This window comes from Salvelinus fontinalis, chromosome 35 (assembly GCF_029448725.1).
Source record: "Salvelinus fontinalis isolate EN_2023a chromosome 35, ASM2944872v1, whole genome shotgun sequence".
NCBI classification, from domain to species: Eukaryota; Metazoa; Chordata; class Actinopteri; order Salmoniformes; family Salmonidae; genus Salvelinus; species Salvelinus fontinalis.
The window spans coordinates 16,034,718-16,053,726 of record NC_074699.1 but is presented as its reverse complement, the minus strand read 5'-3'; the positions used below and the strand labels follow the sequence as shown (position 1 = coordinate 16,053,726).

The following is a 19,009-nucleotide window of genomic DNA, read 5'->3' as shown; positions in this document are numbered from 1 at the left end:
ACGCTGCTTACGCAGGTCGACAGTGGGCCAAAGAGGAATTTTAATTTCCCCTCCAACACTGCCATTCCTGCATTAAAGATGTCCTGGGCTAGATGGATGGGGTTGTGGAGACAGTGTTATGTAAAGATATGCATCTGTATATCAAAGATTGATCTATTATATATAATGCTTACGTACAAAAAACAACAAACACACACACACACTCCCATACAGATACAGGAATGCACATGCACATGAACAGTACCGAAACACAGGAGATGAGATTGACCAAAACCTTTGTTCCGTCAGTGCTCTGGTACTGTGTGTGTGTGTGCGTGCGCGTGCACGTGCGTGTGCTTGCGCTCGTCCTGCATTGTGGAGAGGAGATTGTGGTAATGATCCTGGCTATTGCAGCACAATGCTGCATATTTCTCCTCCCAGCTGCCACTTTAATGAGCAGATAAAATGGGCGCCGCTGAATAATTAATACCCAGACCCATTAACGAGGCATTAGAATGCATTTTACCTCTTATTGATTTTCCCTTTCTTCTTATTGAAAAATAAAAACCGTTGACTTGGTCCGTGGTACACTTTGGGTCTGGTGCTGGGCTGGAGAGGAGAGGGATGAAATATGGCTGGTCCTGTTTAAATGTCAGCTTTGTAATTACACATAGAGCGCCAGTGTGGCGATCTCAATGCCCCCTCTGATTTATGATCAGGACTAAACGACAACCCACCCGGCTCAGCACAGACACTCAGCTCAGTCTTAGTGGAGAGAACAGGCATGACATTACACATTAAAAGACACAGCCCATGACTCATAACCATGGACAGTCAAACAGCCAATCTGCACTAAGGCCTTTGACATTGTGAGACCCACATAATATCCTTGCAATTTTCTCGGGGAGATAATACTACTCATCCACATGCACCAATCCTCCATGTATTGTAAAGTGGCTGTTCCACTGGATATGGATATCATAAGGTGAATGCACCAATATGGATATTGGTGCATGGATAAGGTGAATGCACCAATTTGTAAGTCGCTCTGGATAAGAGCGTCTGCTAAATGACTTAAATGTAAATGTAAATGTATCCCTTACCCCAGGCCTGCCTGAGCACCTTACTGAAGAGACTGTCCTGCCCCTGGCCTTACTGGCTGTATGTCTGAGGAACAGAACAAGACTAAACAGGACTGGGACTCCTGCATCATGCTCTGAGAGCAGGACCCATCAGTCAGATACCTCGCACAGGTAGCTGCACAGAAAATCAATCCATATCTGGATGGATGAGGACGAGAGGCCAGATCAATGTACAGATATTGATACACGCACCCATGCAAGGAGCTGCTACCTACATCCCCTCTACTCATTCTTCCTCCCTCAAATACAGATTGTGAATCTAGATGAACTGCTGAGTAAGGGAGGAACGGGTGTGAGAGAGAAGTAGAGAGAGTTGTGGGAGATAGATGTTACCAACACAGAGTTTAGTATCAGTGAAAACGGGTCAATAATGAATAGCTCCCTCCCATTTCTCCAGTCAGTGTGTGCGGCGTTACTCCAGCACCTGCTGACTCCCAGATTTACCAGCAGATTTGTCCTGTATCTATTCATCAGCCGACAATGATCCTCACAGTGGGCGCCTCTGCTACACAGCAGCACACCCAGAGGCACAGCCACACAGCAGTCTAGCTTAACCACTAGAGAGAGAAACAAAATGACCGTTTCTTTCACACACTAAAAGGATTCCACACCACAGCCATCTGCCCAGCAGGTTGGTCTGATAGAGACGCCTGTTTGTTTGTGAGGAGTTTTGATTGGACTGAAGAGGATACTGAGAGGACAGAAGCAACTCTGACCAGGCTAGCTCACCTTGGGGCTGGGGATGACGGGATAGCCAGGTGTTTTATAGTATTTGTGGCTGTGATCATCCATCAGAGCGATCGATCACGCTCCCAGCAGCTTTTATTAATGATCTTGTCAGCCGCCCAGCTCCTGGGTGCCTGCGCTTGTCCAGAATGATAGATCATTAGCTAGTCTGCCTGCTATTTATTCTCCCATGACCTTGTCTTTCCCCATTGTTGAGTAGACCGAGTTATGAGTGCTGGAACATGATAATTCGATATTGATCCGTTTTGCTCCTCAAAAAGTTTGCAGCCCAGATCCTCTGTCCATTACAGATAAAACTGCAAACCCACACAGATGCATTCGGGCACAGAGGCACTTGCATACACACACCCACTTGAATGCTCACATATGCAGAAAGGAGAAGTATGGAACTGGAAAAAATTAACCTCTAGAGACGGACGATGAAGAAAACATAAAAAACAAGATAATACAATTGTATTATGTATATTTGTATATTTTGTTACAGTATGTATATTTTGTTACAGTATGTATATTTCGTTACAGTATGTCTTTATGTATATTTTGTTACAGTATGTATTTTTCTCTACAGTATGTCTTTTCCTCTATCATTTTCAATCCCTTATAGAATTGATAGACTATTTCAAGACATTCTTAAATCAGGACACTTTATTATTGTAATAAAGTGTACTTCACATCCAATCCCCATGAGAATTGAGCCAGTTGTAACATTGTGTCAGTGGTGACGAAGAGTCGATCGCTCTCTGTCCCTTTAAAAGAGATCCCAAGTTAGCAGGAGTTGAATGAAAACCAAGCCTTGGGCAGAGCCACAGAGGTAGAACAGAATAAACATTAGCATGCAAACAGCAGCACTGTACTGCGTGAGTGAGCTGGCTTCCACAGCACATAGCCCAAGCAGACACTGGGGGGTGAGCGGGGAGGTGAGGGGTGTGTGCCCCCACCATGTCCCGTGGCTGGAAAGCGGCTGAGAGACAACATGAGGCCTGTCATCCTTCCATCCCTCACTCCGCTACGTTTTATTAGCTCTGTCACATTAATCAATTAGCCACCGGCTTGGCACTCGGGCACTGCAATGTTCATTTGAACACAGCCTTTTGCTATTGTCAAAAGTGTGCACGTTTGACTGTATATGTTTGCAGGCTGTTGTTTTCGCCTCCTCTCCCTCCCTCTCTCCCAGTACATACCATTTATGTACCATGTTTTTAATACATTTCCTTCCCTGTATCTCGCAATTACTTCAAACAGTCAGACCTGTTTACTCTGCAGTAGGAGTGTTCAAAGAGGATCCAGCATGAACCTCTCTCTCTCTCTCTCTGAATCATTTATGATGGATCGCTTTCATGTGCCGAGTCTTAGAAGACTCAAAAGAGAGAAGTTTGAAAAAAGAAACATGGAGGGAAAAATGAAGAAACACCTTGAGCTGAGTGGAAATACAAAAGCTCTCAATTAGCCAGGTATCCATACAAAGCATCAGGGCATTCTCTTTGAAAGCCCACACCCTTTCAAATATTAAACCGTCCTCGCTCATTTCAATTCCGTGTTAGATTGCGATGACATTTGGCTTGCTCTAGTCTCCTCCCTCTCTTTCTTCTCGCCGTGTGTTAGGGGAGAGGCTGTCTGTCTTTCTGCATGCAGCTATAGCATCATTCATTGCAGGCAGGCAGGCGTGCAGGAGACGAGATGAGCCCAGTGAAACGCAGCAGAGGCGGGCAGCGCTTGCCCTTCTCTCTGCCTCCTCTCCCTGGTGGCCCCTCTGGGCCCTGGGGCCCAATAAGCAGCCATCTGCAGACAACCTCGACCACCACGCTCCAGCGGCCACACAGCTAGTGGGATGGGGGTGTGTGTATCTGTGTGTGTGTTTGGGAGAGGAGGGGGGAAAAGAGGAGGAAGTAGTCCAAGGGCACAAGCACTCCATCACGCCAGAGTCCTGGGAGTGACCTCCCACCACCTGAGTGTTGGGCCCACCCTGAGTGACTGCCATGCTGGCCAGGCCCAGCCACGGTGTGGGCGCTGCGAGCACAGAGCCTGTCCACTGGTGCCCCAGCAATCCTCCCAGCACATCCATCCTGCCCTGCCAGCCCACAGATCGATAGACCTGCTCTTTTAATCAGGTCTCTGGTGACTGTGGGTGGAGGAGGAAGGCTCATTCCTTCCACTCTCTCCCCAACTCTTTACCACTCTCTTGTTTTCCTCTATTTTCCTCCCTTCCTGTCCATTTACTCCATACTTGTTTTATTCATATTTCTCCCCTTCTCGTCCTCCCTCTCTCCATGCTGTACTGTAGGTGTGTGTTGTCTTCCTCTCTCTACTGTACCTCTCTCTCCATGCTGTACTGTAGGTGTGTGTCTGTGTTAGCAGTTTGCCAGGTTTCAGTGAGCCAGTATCCCAGGTTTGCCCAGCAGCACCACTGGCTCCCAGCCTGATGCTGCCATGCTCCAGCCCTGCCTGCCTGCTGCTTGGCACACACACTGTAATTGTGCTGATTTATTGCTATGGAGCTGCGCCATACCGTAACATCATTTATACAAGATCACTCCCAAAGATGCAAACACAAAGAGAAGGAACGTTGGGGCTCTGATACATCGGCTAACTACACAGATCTCCCCCTGCCTCCGACACCTCCAACTGAATTTTACTCTGCTATTTTCAAGGGTGTGTACAGACTATCAAATTGTATATTAAATTATATGCAAACTCTATATTCAAATTGAACAGGATGTTGCCTCTGGCTGCTCTTAACAAGCCAACACATCAATGGTAGGAGTACTATAGAGTCTGTCTTTCTCAGAATCCATGGAGTAATTATGCGTACTTGTATTTCTATAGACAAAAATATAAACGCAATATGCAACAATTTCAATGTTATTAAGTTACAGTTCATATAAGGAAATTAGTCAATTGAAATAAATAAATTATGCCCAAATCTATGGATTTCACATGACTGGGAATACAGATATGCATCTGTTGGTCACAGATACCTTAAAAAAAGGTAGGGCCGTGGATTAGAAAACCAGTCAGTATCTGGTGTGACCACCATTTGCCTCATACAGCGCGACACATCACATTGTCCCACTCTTCAGTGGCTGTGCAAAGTTGTTGGAAAATGGCGGGAACTGGAAGACGCTGTTGTACATGTCGATCCAGAGCATCCCAAACATGCTCAATGGGTGATGTCTGGTGAGTATGCAGGCCATGGATGAACTGGGACATTTTCAGTTTACAGGAATTGTGTACAGATCATTGTAACATGGGGGTGTGCATTGTCATGCTGAAACATGAAGTGATGGCGGGGGATGAATGACACCAATGGGCCTCAGGATCTCGTCACGGTATCTCTGTGCATTGAAATTGACATAGATAAAATGCAACTGTGTTCATTGTCCGTTGCTTATGCCTACCCATACCATAACCCCACCACCACCATGGGGCACTCTGTTCCCAACGTTGACATCAGCAAAACGCTCGCCCACACAATGCCATACACGCTGTCTGCCATCTGCCCGGTACAGTCGAAACCAGGATTCATCCCTGAAGAGCACACTGCTCCAGCGTGCCAGTGGCCATCGAAGGTGAACATTTGCCCACTGAAGTCAGTTACGACACCGAACTGCAGTCAGGTCAAGACCCTGGTGAGGACGAAGAGCACTCAGATGAGCTTCCCTGAGACGGTTTCTGACGGTTTGCAGAAATTCTTTGGTTGTGCAAACCCAGTTTCATCAGCTGTCCGGGTGGCTGGTCTCAGACGATCCCGCAGGTTTCGAAGCCAGATGTGGAGGTCCTGAGCTGGCGTGGTTACGTGTCTGCGTTTGTGAGGCCAGTTGGACGTACTGCCAAATTCTCTAAAACGACCTTGGAGGCAGCTTATGGTAGAGAAATGAACATTAAATACTCTGGCAACAGCTCTGGCGGACTTTCCTGCAGTGAGCATGCCAAATGCATGCGTCCTCAAAACTTGTGTTGTGTGACAAAACTGCACATTTTAGACTGGCCTTTTATTGTCCCCAGCACAAGGTGCACCTGTGTAATGATCATGCTGTTTAATCAGCTTCTTGATATGCCAGACCTGTAACATGGATGGATTACCTTGGCAAAGGAGAAATGCTCACTAACAGGAATGTAACCAAATTTACGTACACAATTTGAGATATTTTTGTGCGTATGGAACATTTCTGAGATATTTTAGCTCATGAAACATGGGACAAACACTTTACACGATGCATTTATATTTTTATTCAGTGTAGTATATGAAATGTCACCATTCTGCTAAGAGGGAATGCTCAAGTTATCCATTCTTGACCCATGATGATGGTGTCAAACAATGAATGGCGTAGTCACTATCTCTCACAGTAGACTGTAGGAGAGATGAAAAGAGAGGTGGATGATAGCTGCACACACACACACACACACACACACACACACACACACACACACACACACACACACACACACACACGATATGTCACCCCTTACACAGTAGCTGAATATTAAGCAAGGCTGCAATCAATAAACCAAACACCAAAAACGGCATGTCCATACATCATCCATTTTATTACATTAAAATAAACTTCATTGCCAGTTCAAGGGCATCCATCTGGATTGTAATTATGAACAATTTAAGAATGCACTGTATTCCCCTCTTCTTCTTCTTCTGTGTATAATGTCAAGGATCTCTTGCTGCTCTTATCGTTTTCACGGTTTCTTAATGTACTTGTGTGTTGGCATAATTATTCATGTCATGAACCCCAGTCATGCTAATGATCGCAGCACTCAGTCTTTAAAGAAGGCACCGCAGCCTTATCGTATTAAATCAGTTCTCTGTCATAGCAGCCAAACTAAATATATCTCTATAGCAGTTTAATCACGTGTAAGACAGCACTGTTGAGCTCAGTGCCTCCAGGCCCAGCAGTGAACAGTCCTACGGTAACTCAGAGCTGAGTGGGGTCAGTGGTGTAGTTAGTGGGATCCTCAATGAGGTCTCTTCATTCTTCCCCAGACCACCGTCTGGAGAGTCAGTCACTTGGAGCTCATCTCAATGGTTTACTGTAGTATGAGGAGGGTCTCTGCTCCTGCTGGAGGGAGGTGTCATGGAGGAGGTGAGCCGTGAAGGAGGTGCAGGCTTCTCTACTAGTTAGCTGGGGAAGAAGTGCTTGAGTAGGTCCTTCTTGTTGACCTTCCCCATCTGGTTCCTGGGCATCTCCTCCACCAGGACCAGGCCTGTAGGGATGGTGTATGGAGCCATGTGCTCTCTGAAACACAACACATGCCAATTAACACACAGGACTGAAACACAACACATGCCAATTAACACACAGGACTGAAACACAACACATGCCAATTAACACACAGGACTGAAACACAACACATGCCAATTAACACACAGGACTGAAACACAACACATGCCAATTAACACACAGGACTGAAACACAACACATGCCAATTAACACACAGGACTGAAACACAACACAATTAACACACAGGACTGAAACACATATAAAGGCATGCACATATTACCTCTTCTACTGCTTAACACACAGGCACGCACACACAGGCACAAAGCCACGAGACACTACTTGAGCGTACACACAATAACAATTACAGTGGAACAAAGGCTGAGCCTCTGGTGTTGCAGTCAGTTTGAGAGATAAGAGAACATCCTTCATACGCACTAGAGCGTCTCTCTCCCTCGGTAATATCCCCCAGACTGCTTCAAGACATTTCCTATTTGGTTAATACAAAACAATGTAATCAGCATGAAATAAAAACAAAATAGTCAAGGCAAAAACACAAGGCTGAGCTAATTAAATGTCTGCCATTTTGAATGCCTGGTTGTTATGTCGAGCCGTGAAGCCTGAAGCGTTTTTATTATCTAATGGCTGTGTTGTGGCGATAGACAGAGAATAGTCAATCAATAAATCATACTTCTGCCCCTCGCAGCAGATGGGTCTGTCTCTCTCTCTCTCTCTGCATTGCTCTCTATACATATGACTGCATGACTGTGTCACACAACTATATGTGTGTGTGCGTGTGTGTGTCTGTCTAATGGGGCTTGTTCACACACCCATCTCTCGGAGACTCTGCCTGTTGTGTATGTATGTGTGTGTGTTAGTGTTTGTGTGTGTCTGCACTAGCTAGTGAGGAACACAGCGATTGACAGAGATACAGGGTGACAGCTGAAGCCGGGGCACTGAGGAGTGAGCATCCATGCACTTTTTTGTCCCACCCCTTTCTGTTCATCCTCTCCATCTCCTTCACCCTGGCTGGCCCTGCCTTGGCCCTGTGCTTTACCGCCCGCAGGCAGCACCTGTGGGTGGGGGGGGTGCAGGGTCATTGGCAGACAGGCAGCGCTGCTAATCCACCATGCAGGACCAGCAGGCCACAGCAGTAGGGCCTGCACACCCCCACACCATATGGAGCCCACAGCGCGCACACACGGGGTGGGCAGAGAGCGATAGAGAAAAAGACAAAGACAGATGGAGGGAGAGAGAGAGACGGAGAGGGGGCATAAGGAGAGAGAGAGAGAGAGACATGCCCTGAGCCACTCCACAGAAAGGGACATGTGTCTTCTGCCAGTGTTGGGGGGAAAAATAAACCACAGTGACATTTATAGAAAAAAAGAAGCCAAGACCGAAACAGCAACGGCTTGCCTGCCTGACAGACTTCCACCATCAAAATCCCTCATTTCCTCATCCTCCCTCTCTCTCTATTCTCTCCTCAGCTCCCTTCATCAGTCCACATCTGCCCTTGGCCTCTTCAGTTAAATGAGAGTGGTCTCTCTCGCTCTCTCTCTCCAGTAGTTAGGTTGCTATTGATTTTGAGGCTTCAGCAGCAGTTACTATAAACAAGTCTGGATGACTCCTCGGGGGACTGAGCAGTGAAGTCTTCCTCTAATTCAATAAATGCGGTGGACGCAATTCTATTTTCAAAAACACACGATTTAAGGTTTGTCGCGTGTTCCCAAAGAGTAAAGCCACAGAACCCTGAACAACAAATGTTTGATGGAATGGAGCAGCATGACAAAGCACAGCTAGCTAGGAGACAGCTAGCTATAGAATATCTATTAGAATTCGGTCTGGCACACGTTTGTAATACAGTGGATCTACAATTTATAAGCACTTTTATGGATGTGGTACAATGAATGGTTTTGAAATAAATACTTCCACAGTTATTGGGAGTTATAGTGTTTATAAAATGGTTTTAATAATGCTGCTTTATGGTGCTATAAAACTAGTGTGACATTAATGTCCTTCGTGTTGCCTGTTACCTGGCCCAGGTCTTCAGCTCTGACAGGGTCATGCTCCGCCCCCTCTTCAGCTGCACCACCGCTGTCACCTTCTGTCCCCAGGTGGCGTCCCGAGCACCAATCACAGCCACATCTGAGAGGTCAAGGGTCACCACACATCAGCATAACACCCAGAAATAAGACACACCCTGAAAGCTACTGTAATATTTCAACGAGTAAAATGATGAATGTTGTTTAAACCCAACCAATCTAATGGTGCCAGCCATGGGAACACAAAAGCCTGAGTCTTCAGGCCAAGCGCCAGTGTAAGTCCCTGCAGTGGAGAAGCACCATAAAGGAGCCAATAGAGGGTGTGTTTACCTGTGATATCAGGGTGGGCTAGCAGGTGTCGCTCCACCTCCAGAGCACTGATCTTATAGCCTCCACTCTTTATGATGTCCACAGAGGTGCGGCCCATGATCCAGTACACTCCATTCTTATAGACCGCTGTGTCCCCTGCAGGACACCATACAAACACAGGGAGACTGGGCTTTAAGATTGGAGAAACACAGCAACAACAACAGCAAAAAATGCTTAACAGTCCTCGTCTATCATAGGTATGCACATCTACCACGCACTGAAAAACACACACACACTCCATCATTCAACCCCTACTCCCACCGGGTTGTCACATGACTTGGCATATTGTGTGTAATACAGGCTTGTGTGTGCAGGAGGGAGAGAGGGTGGGTGGCATAATGAAGCAGGCCTGCTCAGTGTTTCAGAGAGTCACAGTACCACAACGCAGCCCTGCTTCATTAGTGTGTCAGAGACTCAGAGGAACCACAGTAAACATGGCCAGCACAGTCCACAGACCACAGTCCACAGCAGAACAGCTGAGACTGAGAGCTCCATCAATCAGCAGGTGAATGGCAATATACTGGACGCCACACACGCACGCACGCACGCACGCACGCACACACACACACACACACAGCTGATGCATTCAACCTGCTTTGCCTCTATCTCTTGGGCAAATAGCTGAGAGGAAGGAGAGAGAGAGAAGCTCAGCTGGAGTTCCCCTTAATTACCTCCCCCATGCCCACCACTGATTAGCAGCACAACGCCAAGACTCAGGTGTGCCGGGCCGTCTCTGTGGCACTGTAAAAACAGCAGCCTATATAATATAGAAAAACACAAACATCCGTGGACCATATCTGGGAGCTGGCTGACATCCAGGCCACCTGACACCTCATCACTAGGTAACACTTTCTCTCAGTGGAAATGCCACACCTACCAGCCAGGGCTCAGAGAGAGGCTGAGGAGAGGAACACTGACTGACTGTCATACTGTGACCTCAGACAGAAGAGCCATGATAGACACCTACTGGTGTGACCCCGGGGGAGTACTGGAGGGGTGTGTGTGTGTGTGTCTGTTTGGGAGTGGTGTGTGGAAGGGGGAGTTTATGTGTGTGTGTGAAGTGTGTGTGTGTGTGTGTGGGGGAGCTGGTTATTGAGTGTGATAAGGGGCTGGTTATTGGGTGTGATAAGGGGCTGGTTATTGAGTGTGATAAGGGGCTGGTTATTGAGTGTGATAAGGGGCTGGTTATTGAGTGTGAGGGCTCAGCTGGGGCTGGGGGATGATGAAGAGGGGAAGTGGGTCATTGTGGAGGATGAGTATGGGACTGAGATGTGGCGAGGGGGAGGTGTGGAGAGAAGGCGAGAGTTCTGGTGGATCATTACAGAGTCCCCAGCTGAGGCAGGGAGAGGGAAATGAAGGCTGTGTGAGAGGTGTGTGGGTGTATTGGGGTGTGTGAGAGGTGTGTGGGTGTATTGGGGTATGTGAGAGGTGTGTGGGTGTATTGGGGTGTGTGAGAGGTGTGGGGGTGTATTGGGGTGTGTGAGAGGTGTGGGGGTGTATTGGGGTGTGTAAGAGGTGTGGGGGTGTATTGGGGTGTGTGAGAGGTGTGGGGGTGTATTGGGGTGTGTGAGAGGTGTGGGGGTGTATTAGGCCGTGTGAGAGGTGTGGGGGTCTATGTGAGAGGTTGTATTGGGGTGTGTGAGAGGTGTGGGGGTGTATTGGGGTGTGTGGGTGTATTGGGGTGTGTAGGTGTATTGGGGTGTGTGAGAGGTGTGGGGGTGTATTAGGGTGTGTGAGAGGTGTGTGGGTGTATTGGGGTGTGTGAGAGGTGTGTGGGTGTATTGGGGTGTGTGGGTGTATTGGGGTGTGTGAGAGGTGTGGGGGTGTATTGGAGTGTGTGAGAGGTGTGTGGGTGTATTGGGGTGTGTGAGAGGTGTGGGTGTCTATGTGAGAGGTGTGGGGGTGTATTGGGGTGTGTGAGAGGTGTGTGGGTGTATTGGGGTGTGTGGGTGTATTGGGGTGTGAGAGAGGTGTGGGGGTGTATTGGGGTGTGTGAGTGTATTGGGGTGTGAGAGAGGTGTGGGGGTGTATTGGGGTGTGTGAGAGGTGTGTGGGTGTATTGGGGTGTGTGAGAGGTGTGGGGGTCTATATGAGAGGTGTGGGGGTGTATTGGGGTGTGTGAGAGGTGTGGGGGTATATGTGAGAGGTGTATTGGGCAGTGTGAGAGGTGTGGGGGTGTATTGGGGTATGTGAGAGGTGTAGCAGTGTATTGGGGTGTGGGGGTATATGTGAGAGGTGTGGGGGTGTATCGGGGTATGTGAGAGGTGTAGGTGTTTGGGGGGGGGGTAAGCAGGTGCTGGAGAACAGGGCCTGGCCCAGGGCTGGTGACTGGTGGAGGACAAGTGGAAGGTGCAGCTGTTGACACATCCACAAGGTCACCCAGCCTCTCTCTCACACATCTCAAGGTCACCCCTCCTTCATTAGAGATACAGCATCAGGAGAAGAGAACTACGACATGACCTTCTATTCAGTCTCATTTCTACCAGACGATATAGTCACCTCTACATTCTATGACTCATGTCAGTGTACATTATCATATGAATAGTACACACTTGCCATCGTATATGGTATCAGGGTAAGGAAATACTAGATAAAGACTTAAGCATAAATCAAAACCAGTTTAGTTAAAGTCTCTCATCTCCTCTCTATCACTCACACACTTAATCATCTCAACCTCCCAAAATACATGAATTTATCCTCTCAACATCCCTCTATCCATCCTGCCTCTTTCAGCACGCTCCTCTTTCAGTACTGCGACTCCTCCATCCCCTCCTCTCTATCTCCCCTTTCTCTCTCTCTCCTCCCCCCTCCTTCGTACAGTGTCTCTTCCTCTCCCATTGCCTGCCCTCCTCCCTCTCCTCTCTCTCTCCTCCCTGCCTCCGCCGAGCACAGCATCAATAGAGGGCCCATCTGTTCCCATACATCACGCACTTCATTTCAGTTTATTAGCCGGGATAAATCATAAATATTTCATTATACATCACGGGCGGCTGTCGCAGGGACGCCGCAATTTATCACCACTGCCCTCTCTCCCGGCTCCGCGTCGGAGCAATAAGCTTTCCAGTCTATTAAACAAGATTGATACAGTGTGTAAATTTAGATATTGGGAATTTCTTCACAGACCACTGCTCTGCACTGATAGACCGGGGCAACGGGGGAGGAGAGGAGGATTGGGGGAGAAGGGGGGAGCAGAGGAACTGGATGGGTGTTAACATCAGTAATAGTGTATTTACAGTTTCCCCTTCCTTCCCTTCGGTTTTAAGGAAGAAAACCCCAAAAGCCAGGAATAAATTTAGTCACAGGCGTGTAGCCCCGTTCTCATGTAAATAGAAAGTAGAATGAGAACATGTTTTACATGACTACAGATAAGTGGGATGCCATGGGGGTGGAGGGGAATATATGCATAGCTTTTCACTTCACCCCTCTTTACTGCTCAATGATGTCTGAGGGGAAAGGGGTCTACACTCACAGCAGACAGACATATTACTAACATACAGTACAGTCAAACACACTTCAGCTGACTTTGACACACTTGGTGCTCACTTGACGATGGCTGTTGTGACCTTATGTCTTTGAGGAATGGGAAAATAAGGAGAGAGAAACAGCGCCTGTTTGGAATGAGGGACCAGTGGGAATAGTGATTGGAGAAGAAACTGATAAAAATGGAGAGGGCGGCTTTTGGACACACTGAAGAATAGTTGTGATTTGACAACCCAGTCTCAGTCTGTACTGTTGTGGAGGACAAGCGGAGGAGGAGTGGAGATATGGACGAGTGGCTTTCTTAATTAAAACGATAAGAAGCCTAATTGCGCTGGGCTTTCATCTCCTTCGTAGGCTTGAAAAAAAAAACGATGGATGGCACGGAAGAAATTAAAAACAATGGAATAGAATAGAAGATGGAGCGCAGAAAAAGTATCCTGGTCTGCAGTGGCATGTCTCCTCTTCTTTCTCCTCTCAGCACCTTGCCAGTGTCTGTCTCCCCCTGCCTGCCACCATGATCTCAAGCCAGGCTGGAAGTCTGAGACAGGGAAAAGGCAGGGAAGTGACAGTCAGCACCGCCCAAAGCCAAAACAAAAAACGCAGAGGCACAAACATACACCCACGCTCGTCTTTGGGTCTTTACACCGTGGGAGGTTTTGGTGAGGGGGGGCTCTAGAAAGGGCAGAGTGAGACAAATGACAAAGGCCACGCTCAGCGTCACACACACTTCTGTCAACTCCAGGCGCCGCTGCTCTAGGTGTTAGAGAGAGACACATGGAACACATGGTACAATTTCTGTGCCAGTTGCAAGTTTAAGGACATCAAGTTGGTCCTGTATCAGTCAATCAGCATTTTCACCTCACACAAGACGCCATCAACTAACTAAGTAGCGCAGTGATGAAGATAAGCCAGTAGCCATGTTCTCAGTGAGAACATCCAGCATCACAGCAAGAGGAGAAGGCCTTATCGGAGCTGGATGAATGGGGGGGGGGGGGGGGGTCTGCTACTATGTTCACAGCCATCTCTCTATAAGAACAACATTCAACACAAAGCAGGGAGACATTAATATTAATGCCAACATTAAAACCCAGGCGGCTAAATGGAACAGCTAATGAGGATGAATAACAGACAACCGCTGACAAAAATCACCAGCTCTGATGTTATTTATCATCCTTAACTTTTGTCACAGCTCCTTTTTTGCGTAATTAATATCGTACAAGAAAGCGGCTTCGCACTCGGATGAGTGATCTAATTTGTATAGTACAATGCAATTAAAGGGAGAGAATTGCTTTATGTTAATTTTCCTGACTATGTTGCTCGCGGTTGATTGTCGTCTTGGCGAGATAGCGAGCAAACTTTTACGATTGATAATCTCTCCCGGAGATTTGGCGTGTACTTACACTAACTACTTGACTGCAGTTTGCATGGAACTGTTCACCATGTTGACGCACAGAGCCGGTGCAGTAGCAAGCACCCTAGAATCTAAACAGTAACCATTTATGCCAAGACATAGCAGAGATCAACATGGCAGCACACTGCCTACACTGAAGCGGTAATGCTGGTATGCCTATCAATGTACTGCAGGCATTTCCCTGCCTTATCAGCGAGTCTAAAAATACTTACAGGCTGTTCCTTCCATCCTACCTATACCTCCATCCTCTCATCTCATGGCCAACTCTATCAGAACAGCACAAAGAGGTCCCTCCATCCCCTTCCATCTGCCATCAGCCACAGCATGTCTACAGTTGACAGCCAGCTCAGAAAATATTCACTATTTATCTATCAGTCTTTCCGCTAAAAAGAGGAAATCAATGCCAAGACAAAAGTAGAGTAGGTCAATAAATCTCATGTGGGCTGTCTTTGTTTCTTCTTCGGGCACACAGCATGTTTATAGCATTTCAATGTAGAACTAGTGTTTACCACATATCCTGTTCCACATGTCAACACCTTGATTGGAACATTTCATTGGAATGGACGTGTAGCCTTACCATGGGGGAAATGGAACAAGGGGAGGCTGGGTGGTAGAGCCGTGAGGGGAATGTGACATTGGAGGGGCACCGCGTTGTGACCGGAGGTGAAATGTGACATTGGGGAGGGTGGGAGGGGAGAGGAGGTGAAGAACACTGCTGGGAGCAATGGAGGAATGCTTAAATCACTAGTGATGGCTGCCTGCCTGGAAAATAAGGCTGCTGACTGTCCTGCAGACACTAGTTTCACCTCAGCTGAGAGGTTAAGACTGACAAAACTTTAAAACCTAACACGCACTGAGCACACACACACAAATGTAAAAAATATTTGCAGATTGAATGCAAAATCCGGCCACAGTACAAACTACACACAAAATCAACGGACCGCAGACTAGTGATCGGGGGGGGGGGGGGGGAAACGACACGAGAGTATTGCAATATTATTTTTGATGAAATTATATTGTATATACTCCAAGTATCATAAAACAAATCAAATATACAGTATATACAAAGTATTCAGACCCCTTGACTTTTTCCACATTTGTATACGTTACAGCCTTATTCAAAAATTGATTAAATAGTTTCCTACCGTTCATCAATCTACACACAATACCCCATAATGACAAAGCAAAAACTGTTTTTTTAGACATTTTTGTAAAAATATATATATTTACATAAGTATTCAGACACTTCACTCAGTACTTTGTTGAAACACCTTTGGCAGCGATTACAGCCTTGGGTCTTCTTGGGTATGACACTACAAGCTTGGCACACTTGTATTTGGGGACTTTCTCGCATTCTTCTCTACAGATACTCTGAAGCTCTGTGCAGAGATGAGCTCTGCCCTGAGATGAGCTCCACTCCTCTCACCCTAGTTAGCATTCTCCCCACTCCCTCCAGTGGCCTGCACACCCACATCCAAGCCTGCCTGTTATTACGAGCACAGCAAGGCTAATGTGTAGTCCCCAAACAGTGCTTACCTGAGAACTGGCAACTTTTAGGACGCCTCCATTATTCATAGGTATGTGCACGCAGCATTTGGAAAATTGCTAATGCTTTCCCTCCCAGTCATCTTTATTTATTGATAGATATAATTATTTATTGTTTTTCAGTGTATAATCCATTCCCGGGGAAAAAGAGTGAGCTGTCCTGCTAGATTGCTGGAGACCAGCTGATCCCCACTTCTCTCAGTCTCTCCCTCTTTCTTCCTCTACCTCTCCCCCTCTCCATTTCTATCTCCGCAGCGCTACGGCTAATAAAATGAATGGTCTTGTTTACGAGGGAAGTCTTAAGGTCTGCACTGGCACAATGGAAAACCTTATTCATTAGAGCCTAACCACACAGGCAGGCAGCCTGCACACAAACACCAGAGGCAGAAGAAATCTGACCACAGTCAATATTTTATGGAGGGAGTCAAAGATAACGATCCATCCACAACGCTGGTTATGAATTCATGATGGCGTTAGGCCTTGGCAGGATTCCTCACATCGTCTGGGTGCTTGTGTGTCACCATGGTTGTCCCGAGGTTGAAATTATGTTAAGATCCTGATAGAGGGATGAGACTAGTGGAGGCAAGGTTTCCGTTACTACGTCCAGAGACCGGCTCATCATTAGTGCTGTATACTTGGGAGGCCATTGGCATGGTAGACCCCAGTCAAACAGTCAGTAACTCTAAACCAGTGTAAATGATCTGCTCAATAGGTGGCCTAGAGCCCCTGGCCAGTTAACGAGACTGACACACACTCTGTCCCCCTCCCTGGTAGGTAATCTAGCAGACACAGACAGCTGAAAGGGAGCTACTGAGGAGTACGTTTGAAAGCAGGGCAGATTGGAGGAGAGGAGAGGCCGAGCGAGTGAGTTGACACAAAGAGAAGTGAGGAAAATCAATGGGAACAAACGTGGTGTGGAGATGGGCGCAAAGTGAGCGCTCAACAGGGTGACAGCTTATCCATAGAGGTGCCAGTCAGGCTGCAGCAGGGCCACACTTACCCAATTAAAGAGACCGCCAGGCAAACAGAAACCATGTTGACCTCTTGGCTCTCCCTGTTCTTTTCTCTTCATCTCCCTCGTCCTCTCTCCTTACCCCTCTCTCTCTGAGGGAGTCTGTGTGTATGGTAACGGGTGAGCACACAGGGTAAAATCCAGAGTGGCGCAGCGATCTAAGGCACTGCATCTCCGTGCTAGAGGCATCACTACAGACACCCTGGTTCAAAATCCAGGCTGTATCACAACCGGCCGTGATTGGGAGTCCCATAGGGCGGCGCACAATTGGTCCAGCGTCGTCTGGGTTTGGCCGGTGTAGGCCGTCATTGTAAATAAGAATTTGTTCTTAACTGACTTGCCTAGTTAAATAAAGGTTACATTTTTTATTTTTTTTTCCAATAGGAAGATGAGAGGGTTAAAAATTGAGATGGTGAGAGACAGACAGCTAGTTCAGGTGAGGCTAAAGAAAGGGAGAGAGGGAGGGCGAGAGGGAGGAGTGTTAGATGGAGAAGTGAGCAGGCGGAGAGGGGGAGAGTGTAAGAGGGGGAGCAGGTGTGAGGGTGAAAAGGGTATGAGTGTGAGAGGAAGTCGGTGGAAGTGAGGGAGAGTGTAAGTAGTACTCGTCTTGAAACTCACACCTTTTCACCCTGCCTGCACACCAACAGAGTCAGGATCACACATAGTGACAAACAAAGAACCAGGCACTGGACAGGGAATAGCACTGTGAAAACTGACACTGTGTCATGAGATGATCATTACAGTAAGGACCTCTGCGCACATTCTCAAGCCTCCTTATTCAACTATATGAACTGGCCACAAGCCTTCAGATGAGGTGACATCAGACTCCTAACACCTCCAGTGTCAGGGAGGGGGGCAGCAGAATAGAGTGAATAGGCCTGGGCATATGAGGTATGTCAAAGTAAATGTAAAGTAGTGCTGTAGTGAGCAGAGCAGGCTGCTGGGACAAGCTACAGGAGGACAGGCTCATTGTAATGGCTGGAATGGAATAAATGAAACGGTATCAAACAAATCCAACATATGTTTGACTCCGTTCCATTAATTCCAGTCCAGCCATTACAATGAGCCTGTTCTCCTAAAGCTTGTCCCACCAACCTCGGCTGGTAGTGAGGATATAGCTGCCTATGGACCTGGTGGATGCAGGGTCGCCATGGCAAGCAGGCTGCCTGAGGTGATGGTGAGTGTGACTGTGTGTGTGTGCATGTGTATGTAGGATGGAGCAGGCAGTCAGGCGGGTGGGGCAGGCAGGCAGGGTGCTTGGCAGTAGCAGTGGCTGGCTATGGGACTGACTGGCTGGCTGGTCTGTCTGCTGGGAGCTGATTGTGCTGGCTCTCATTATCCGGCCAGTGGGCCTAATGGGGTGTGACAGCAGCGTGCGGCGCACTGGAACTCTGTCCTTCCAGCCCTAAAAGCCAATTAAACCCACTCCACCCTGCCAGCTCCCGCCTTCCTCCCTGCCAGCTCTCCCTGACTCTCTCCCTCTCTGCCCCTGCAGCCCCCTCTCCTTCCTCCCTGACTCTCTCCCTCTCTGCCCCTGCAGCCCCCTCTCCTTCCTCCCTGACTCTCTCCCTCTCTGCCCCTGCATCCCCCTCTCCTTCCTCCCTGACTCTCTCCCTCTCTGCCTCTGCAGCCCCCTCTCCTTCCTCCCTGACTCTCTCCCTCTCTGCCCCTGCAGCCCCCTCTCCTTCCTCCCTGCCAGCTCTCCCTGACTCTCTCCCTCTCTGCCCCTGCAGCCCCCTCTCCTTCCTCCCTGACTCTCTCCCTCTCTGCCCCTGCATCCCCCTCTCCTTCCTCCCTGACTCTCTCCCTCTCTGCCCCTGCAGCCCCCTCTCCTTCCTCCCTGCCAGCTCTCCCTGACTCTCTCCCTCTCTGCCCCTGCAGCCCCCTCTCCTTCCTCCCTGACTCTCTCCCTCTCTGCCCCTGCATCCCCCTCTCCTTCCTCCCTGACTCTCTCCCTCTCTGTCCCTGCAGCCCCCTCTCCATCTGTACCTCCTCCACTCTTTCTTGCCCACTTCCCTTATCCCTGCCCATCTCTCTCTCTCTCTCTCTCCTCTCTC

General features: G+C 48.1%; 1 protein-coding gene across 4 annotated transcripts in view; it reads right to left on the bottom strand.

Annotated features, from left to right (window-relative positions):
- Positions 1 to 6,394: 6,394 nt before the first annotated feature.
- The window catches only part of LOC129834381 (malonate--CoA ligase ACSF3, mitochondrial-like), a 49,860-nt gene continuing 37,245 nt past the window's right edge, over positions 6,395 to 19,009 (bottom strand). For 3 of the 4 annotated variants that reach the window (XM_055899305.1, XM_055899306.1, XM_055899307.1), the window contains exons 8-11: positions 9,466 to 9,600; positions 9,127 to 9,238; positions 7,532 to 7,583; positions 6,395 to 7,111 (exon numbers count right to left, since the gene is read on the bottom strand). In XM_055899305.1, the coding sequence (XP_055755280.1) occupies positions 6,890 to 7,111; positions 7,532 to 7,583; positions 9,127 to 9,238; positions 9,466 to 9,600 (521 nt within the window). In that variant the 3' untranslated portion in view covers positions 6,395 to 6,889. The remainder of the gene's footprint in view (positions 7,112 to 7,531; positions 7,584 to 9,126; positions 9,239 to 9,465; positions 9,601 to 19,009) is intronic. The other variant, XM_055899308.1, reaches the window with a different exon arrangement.